This window comes from Diospyros lotus, chromosome 4, assembly GCF_014633365.1.
Source record: "Diospyros lotus cultivar Yz01 chromosome 4, ASM1463336v1, whole genome shotgun sequence".
In the NCBI taxonomy this organism is placed as follows: Eukaryota; Viridiplantae; Streptophyta; class Magnoliopsida; order Ericales; family Ebenaceae; genus Diospyros; species Diospyros lotus.
The window spans coordinates 39,815,750-39,824,283 of record NC_068341.1 but is presented as its reverse complement, the minus strand read 5'-3'; the positions used below and the strand labels follow the sequence as shown (position 1 = coordinate 39,824,283).

General features: G+C 32.5%; 1 protein-coding gene across 1 annotated transcript; it reads left to right on the top strand.

Annotated features, from left to right (window-relative positions):
* The first annotated feature begins 3,654 nt into the window (after window positions 1-3,654).
* Window positions 3,655-4,743, top strand: LOC127800258 (glutaredoxin-C1-like). Its single transcript, XM_052334769.1, has one exon. The coding sequence runs from the start codon at window positions 3,833-3,835 to the stop codon at window positions 4,217-4,219; it is 387 nt and encodes a 128-aa protein (XP_052190729.1). The 5' UTR covers window positions 3,655-3,832; the 3' UTR covers window positions 4,220-4,743.
* The last annotated feature ends 3,791 nt before the right edge of the window (window positions 4,744-8,534 follow it).

Genomic DNA, 8,534 nt, shown 5'->3' with positions numbered 1-8,534 from the left:
ATGCTAACAGTCTCGTCATCTACTCTTTCTATTCCTGTCGGTCACCTCATCATAATGAGGTTCATTCTGGATAAAAAAAAAGAAGTTGAATTATTAAAAAATTTAAAGGATAGAAGTGACCCAATGATGGTGAGATCGTAGCATGAGAGAGAGAGAGAGAGTAAGAGAGAATGGAGGGAAGGGCTAACGTCAGCCGGGAGAAGGGGCGGGGGGGGACAAAGGCTGAGAAAAGCCGTCATGATGTCGTAGCAGCACAGCACGGCCTCCTTCTACAGCTTCAGGCTTGGCCTTGCCGGCTGGGATCAAAAAGCTAAAGCTAGCGGAGCCGCGCGCTCTCTCTGCTGCTGCTGCTGCTGCTATATATATAAAATAATATATATATAGATATCACATACATGAAGCATCATCAAGATATCCTCGTATCTATCTATCCATCTATCCAAAAGATACACTTTATGCGCTCACCCGTACATAATAAAATAATGTACCGTTTGTTGTTAAAACGGGTAGGGTGAACGCATAAATACACGTTTGTATTTTGATAAAGAAAAAAATTTATGATATCTTAACCTTTTAAAATATTTCATTAGATATTTCTATTTTTAAAAAGTAAAATTATTAAATTTTTTAAATTTATATTAAATTAAATTTACTTTTCTACTTTATCAAAAATATCTGATGTCACTCAAATTTATTTAAAAAGTATTTAATAATTTTACTTATTAAATATTTTTTAAAAAATTTAAAGTGTCATGGAATATTATTTGATAAAGTATAGGAATATATTTAATTTAATATAAATTAAAAAAATTAATAATTCTATTTTTTTAAAGTGGAGATGTTTAATAGGATGTTTTAAAAGTTTGAGACATCACAAGATTTTTTTTGCTAAAGTACAGGGATGTATTTATATCTTCACACAAATGAGTAAGATAAGGTTAAAATATTTTTTAAATTAAGATATAGAATGATCAAGATAAACTTGGAAAGTATTCTAAAATTTTTATCAAATTGTTTGTTAAATTTTTTAGAATACACTGAAGAACATATGTGTCATTTTTTTTATCTATAAAGTTTAAAATAGAGATAAGCATATATGAAAAATGTTAGATAAAAAATCACGTGATTTTTTTTCTGAAACTCTCCGAATAAGTTTAACAAATACATTAAAATGGATAAAAGTTTAAAATATTTTTTATATTCTATCTTTTTCTATTTATATCTTAATTAACAAATACTACGTAAATCAACTAAAAAACTTGGCAAACTACGACACTTATTGATATTGTATTTGATGAATTATTTAATAATTGAAAAATGCTACTTTGTTCGAACGAGAGTGATTGAAGACGCCAAATGAAAAAAATATCCTCGCCCAATTTACAGATTCGCCATTATTGCCTTTTGTCACATTCTCTCTTATATGCCACGGCCACCTTCAGCAAGCTCTGCCTTGCTTCATTATCGCCCCGGTACAGCACCTCGTGCAATCGTCGTTGCATCTTGTTGCCGTCTGTTACAGCGCCTTGCATGATTGTCGTTGCATCTTATCGTCGTATCGTCACAGTGTCTCACGCCGACTGCTATTGTTGTCTCTGGTCAGACTTCATCCTGGATGAAAGCCCAAACTTATCTTATTCGTAACGTTGATGAAGTTTGATCGGATTTCATGAAACCCGAGCTTCTCTCGTCCACGATAGCTTGATGATCGGACTTTATCGATGATGAAGTCTAACGGTGAAGTTCGATTTAGTCATTGAGCTTATCATTTCGTCGGTATAAATAATATGGTCCTTAATAATTTATGTTTTGCTGACAATATTTAAATTTAACAAAAATCTAGTCATAATGTACAATTCTTAATTGAACCTCCACCATAGAGTTTGTATAATCAATCAATCAACGTAAAGATCTCGCAATTAAGAGTTCAGAATCTCAATTTCCAATGCAACTCAACTGAGTTTGGCAATTTTCTTAATTATTTGCACTAAAAGCTTACTTTCTTTGTCGAGGTTTATTAAAATCGCCTTCGTACGCACTGGTTACGCGGCGTCCGTACTGTCACGGGCCGGCCCGCCGGCCACCTGCTCACGTGCCATTGGCCAGAACTTTGTCCCCCCAAAATTTCGAAACTGCCCCTCAAAATAATTTCAATCTGGTCCTCTACTTGAAATTATTTGTTATAGACTTTTGGAGCAATAAATTGCTCCTTTTTTAACACAATACTTTTTAAAATTGTAACATTGTGAGTAATGTTAGAGATGAATAAACGGTCATATGATAATTCATATGAATTATATAGTTATTTGTAGAGATAGATATGGGGGAATTAATGGACAATAAGTCACGTGATGTGAATAGAAATGCAGATGATTGCATGATTGTCTAGAAATAATGTAATACTGACAATTTTGTGTACCTATATATATATAAGTTGATATTTGGTCCGAGACTAGTATGGGTTGAAGGTCAATTCAGTTTTTCTCTGAACAAGTCCCTAGTTACTTGAGATAGATGAAAGGACATTTAACAGATTTTATTTTTTATATTTTAAGTAAATGTGTAGTGTCAATTATACAATTTATATGACCTATCACATCATTGCTATTCATCTCTACTAGAGGTGAATAACATTACTTAAAACATTTTTCATCGAGTAAAAATGTTTGCAATTTTTAAAAACTAAAAAAGTGTTTATAATTTTTAAAAAAGGTAATGCTAATAAATACTAATAAATGAATATTATTTTTAAATAAGATGCATTTATTATATCTTATTTTTGAAGTTGAAATAATTGTATAGACTCGTTCAATAGTTCAAGATATAATGTATTTTTTATTTAAAAATAAAGTATATTTAATGAGATTTAAAATTACTCTTATTTTAGGGCAATGATTATCATTTTTTTTAATATGGTTGATAATTTATAAAAAAAAATATTTATAACTAATATTAAAATTAAATGTCAAAATTAAATTTCAGCCTAATATTAGTGAAGTAAAGAAAGAAAGAAGCAAAATCAACCCTGCATTCGATTCAGATCTGATCGTACTCGTGGGAAGATATAAAGGCAGATGGCACGAGCCGCCTCGTCGGTGTTCGCCGGCTTTTTGCGGCGCCATGTTCCTCCTCTCGCCGGCACCATTATTCACCGGCGACATCCATCCATCCATCTCTCTCTCTCTCTCTCTCTCTCTCAACTTCAACGCAACAGCCTTTAGCCAGCATGCGTACTGTGTCCCCGCGCGACTCCTGATTCTCTTTCTCTGCCGCTCGTACCTCCTTTATTATATATATATATAAACTCACTATTAATAACCCTCTTAACTTCACTAAATTTAGAATTAAGATGATATAATAAGTGAATGCAATAATGTGCAGACAACAGGACAGGATAAAGCATCGTCTCCCCGACAATACTGTTCTCATGCACAGACCAACTCTGTTAATCTTTCATCACTTTAGAATTATTATATTTTAAAGTCAAGTTATATATGTCGTCATTAATGGCTACCTCCTAGTTGACGTCAACTTTACTTGTTTCGTGTCAGTATTTAATTAATGGGTCTTGTCCCAATTTTTGGCTCACGATAATAATTAAAATGAATTATGTTAATTACCACTCATGGGAAAACTAAAATGCGATTTATTGTTTGGTAATTGGACTTTTTTTTGTTGAGATAATCTGATGCTGACGTGCTGTGGCGTATTGGGATCCTCTTGCTTGTCTCTCTTCTATAAATACCATGCAGCCCCGCCGAGAGTCTCCGCAGTAGTAGTTCATATATCTACATACACATCGTTATAGATCTTTGTCTAAATTGAAGCCCGGATGGACATGCACTGCCAGACGACGCGGCCTTGGGGAGCCTATTTCCCGGCGAGATCAAGCGGCGGCGAGGACCCGGTGGAGCGAATAGAGAGGCTGGCGGCCGAGAACGCGGTGGTGATATTCAGCCAGAGCACGTGCTGCATGTGCCACGCCGTGAAGCGGCTGTTCTGCGGCATGGGCGTGAACCCCACCGTGTACGAGCTGGACGAAGACCCCCGAGGCCAGGAACTGGAGACGGCGCTCATGCTGCTCCTCGGCGGAGCCTCCTCCTTGCCGGTGGTGTTCGTGGGCGGTAAACTGGTCGGAGCCATGGACCGAGTCATGGCCTCCCACATCAACGGCTCCCTCGTGCCGCTCCTCAAAGAAGCCGGCGCTCTCTGGCTCTAACTACGACTACTTCGCTTTCTAATTCATATATATATAATAATTAGATATAGGCATAGTTACCCCAGAGGAACAAGAGAGGAGGAGTGCTTTATTGAGTTTTTTTTTAGTTGTTTTCGTATGGTTCTCTTCTCTTCCATCGCTCCTCGGTTGTTGCTTAATTTGTTTTAACCAGTACTCTACTCTGATATAATATTGTGCTCTCCTCTTCTCCTCCCCCCATCTGTATAGAGAGCTAAACAGGGATGATGAATGATGTGTTTTAACTTAATTAGCGTTGCAGAGAAGTCGTTGCTTCGCCATTGTCGGTGGCTTTGTTTCTTCCAACTTTTTCGCAGCTACGTGGAAGGAGAAGAGGAGGGACGATGTAGAAGAGAAGAAGGGGAATGCCACGTAAACCGTATAAAGTTACAACTATCAAAAATCATCGTACATATTATATTATGAGCTTTGCTGTTCATCCAGTGCCCATGTTGACATGCTAATTTGGGCCTGGAGTCCACAAATAAATAATGTTGTAATTTTAATTTAATAAATCCATAATACCCTAAACTTAGATCAAAAATGTTTTTCTGTCGGCCTCGGGAAAGGGGGTGGGGCTCACGCCGATCCCATGCCTTCTCTTTGAATTTGTCTGTACCGAGCAAATGTTATGTTGAGGTATGTATTGTAAGGATATGGAGAATTTTTTATGTTTTTCAAATGTCAAGAAAAATCCACCCTAAAATAGGTCAAGAATTTCATTTTCGATTTTTTTTTCAACATGCTTACACGAAGTTATGTTCTAATTAAGATATGTTCTAATTAAGAAAGGAAATAATGTTAATTATTAGTACATCTTTGTGTACACCTTGAGTTATATGAAGGTCAATATTTTTGTAAATACTATTCAATACAATGATATTACATTTAGAAAAATTTCACTAATCGAGAAAAATGTTGCTCTTTAGACTAATTCTTAGCTTTGTAAATGTCAAAAAATTCCAACCCGAATATCGGGGAATTTCGTGAGGTTTGCGTTTGTTCACTTGTATTTTAAATTTCAGGATAAAACGTTATGAGATGGTTTTACAAACACTGTAATTGGTGTAGTGATAAGTAATGTGTAATAATATTAACATTATATAAGTCTATATCGCGAGTCATGAAATTTTATATATTTATAAGAATTTTTTTAAATTGTATCTAATAGAGGAAAGGTTAGTGTAAATTTTAGAACTATGAAGGGCACATGTAGTAATTTTATTATAATCATGGTTAAAATGTATTTATTATAATGACTAACGTGACTATTGATATAAAAATATGGTGGTTTATTTGGCAAGTTTTAAAATATAATAACTAAATTAGTTCCAAATTGAAAAATAAAAAAACTTATTTATTTATTTTAAAATTACAATAACTCATTGAGGACAGTGTTTGCAGATCTCCTATTTTATTATTTTATTAAATGTTAATTATTAAATATTAAAATGTATACAATTTACTAAAACCCTAATAAATTTGAGAACAGAGAGAAATGGGCTTGGTGAATGGGATTTTGCCTTGACCCAACCAACTCCAATTGGCCCAACTCTTCTTCTCTTCCCATGGAGAGGGAAGCTTAGTAGCTATTTAGCAAATTTCTATCTTTAATTTTTATTCTTATAAAAAATTTTAAAAAATATGTTTAGATGTTAGAAATTAAAAAATATATATATATCATTTTTTAATATAAAAAATTAAAACATTATTATAAAAATAAATAAATATATATATTTAATTTCCTTCCTATAATTATATTAGAGAAAAAGAATCATAATTAGCATGGTATTGTTGCCTTCCACACGATACCATTTTAAGTTCATAAATTATTTTAAGCTTTTGAGGTTTTTTAATCTTTTAGTGATCTTTTGGCCCACGACACATTAATAAGAGTAGTTGTAATTTCTTATATTTATTTTTAAGCCAAATCCCGAGGGCATGGAGTATGTTTTTTCCTAAATTATTTTGTTTTGGATTATTTTTCACCTTGATTATTTTTAAGAATTAATTAAACAACTAAAAATATTGGCAATAAGGGTCATAAAATAAAATAGTTTAAAATTGCTTTTAGAAACTTCAGTGGGCTTACTAGCATCAGTTTATCCTAATCTCATATATGTAGGCTAGGGTTTGGTAGAAGAGTGCACCTCCCTAACACCATCAGTAAATACATTAAGCAAATATAGGCCCCTCTCTACATACCCTAAACATTTAGGGCTCTAAATATTTGAACTCAGTCATTCTGATAATTTCACTAGGGCCCAAAAACAATATCAAACCCTTAACACGGCCATCTAAAAGGCCATTTGATTATAATTTCAATTTTAATTCTTTATTTCAAATATTAGATTGCATGCACTTGTTAGATTAAAAACGACTCTCTCTTGAGTGTAAAAGATGGTGGCTCTATGTTTAAATATAACGACTCTCCCTTACCATATGTTTTATATGAGTTTGAAGAAGAAAAAAAAGGAAGAACACTATTATTAAATAACTCCTAATATGGGTTATTTTAGAATGATTTTTACATGATTAGTATATTGAACCCCATTGAAATAAAAGATAGAATAAAGTACTCATTGTATATATATTGAGCACAAAAGATCTAAAGAGAATGATTCAATTGTGAATTTTGAATATTGTATAATATAATTGATGAGAATAAATGAATGGAGATTGTGTTAAGCTATTTAAGACAAGTTTTTAGTGGTAATAAAATATGAAATGTGGACAAAGCTAAATATAAAATAATAGATACTTCAAAAATGTTATTTAGACAATTAAATTTAACATTATATCTTATATTAATGTTTTGTACATTTACATTGATAAAACATAAAATATAAGATATTAATATAAAATATTATTACAAGTATCAAACTTAACTGTTAAAAAAACATTTTAGTAGATATTTAAAACAAGCTATCTTCTTAATTAGCTCTCATTGTTCTCGAGGGCATGGTCAGATTGCAATTAAAATATTTTCTTAAATGTTACCATTATTAGTTTCCCTATCTTCCACTTCTAATCATATCTTTTAATCATTACTCGTTATTATATAAACAATGATACAACCTATTTTTTTAAATTAAAGAATGGTCATTTTTTTAATGTACTTTTATGTTTATTTTATAAAAATATTATTTTTATAATCTGAATATGTAATTTTTCAATTACAGAAACATTGTTGCTTAGATACAACAATAGAATTTATTTGTTGGGAAAATCATTTTCATGCCATCAAAATGCTACAAGAGAAAAGTCGATTAAAGGGTATAGGTCATTTCTTCCACAAACACTTTGATACTCAACTTAGATTTATGAGAATGCTAAAGAATTTGCAGAACTCTTGAATTAGTATTAGAGGTATACATTTTCTAAATATGGGCTCACTTATTTATTAGGGAATTTGAGGGTTTGTGATAAACATTCCTAATAATTTGAGGTCGACTAGTATTTAGACTCTAAAGATTTTTAGAGTTATTTTGTTTGTTTGCCCCCATAGAGAACTCTTCTGAGAGATTTTAAGGTCTCCCAGATACCCTTTTTGCAATAGTCTACCAAAACTCTCTTGGGAAACCCTCGGCTTGGAGGGTGTCTTGGGATCTTTTGGGCTGAAACTCTTCTTTTGGCTCTTTTGCTTTATATTCAACTTCTAAGCTTTGTTCCTTTGTGTGCTTTGTGATTGAATCGATTTGTATTCATTAAGTGAATCATTTTTCCCCAAGTCTTTTTGCGTTAGGGTTTCTTTTTGGGTTTTCCTCTAAATTTTCCTCTAAGTCTTCCATTGGGTTTATTTTATTGGGTCTTGGTCCACATATATACATGAATTACTCCCTACTAATATTTCCCCTTGGTTTTCAAGAGGGAAAAATAGCTTTTGTAGTTAGATTTCCCTCTTAAGTTAGGGTTCGCTCCCCATTCTTTTGGAGGATTTCTCTTGTCGAAGGATTCTTGCAATGTTTACCTTTAGTGGGTTTTCATTTTCTAAAACTTCTTGTTGTTAGGACCATTCTCATGGTTTTATGTTTTGGTTTTAAAATTGTTTTCATGCTTTTGCGCATCAATTTTAGATTGTTCTCATGCTTTTGCGTTTTCAACATTTGGACCGTTTTCACATTTTTATGTTTTAGTTTTTTGGATGATATTCTCTAGATCATTCTCATGATTTTATCACTTTTGATTTTGGTTTATCTTAGGTCTAGCGCTTTTGCGTTTTTTATTTTTAATCCAGTCTCATGCATTGAGCATTTTTTATGTTGAGTTTTCCTTCTTTCATTCTTATGATTTTTTA

What these genes read in the sequence shown, in the direction of transcription:
- LOC127800258 (XM_052334769.1), top strand. Translation starts at nt 3,833, where the DNA reads ATGGACATGCACTGCCAGACGACGCGGCCTTGGGGAGCCTATTTCCCG.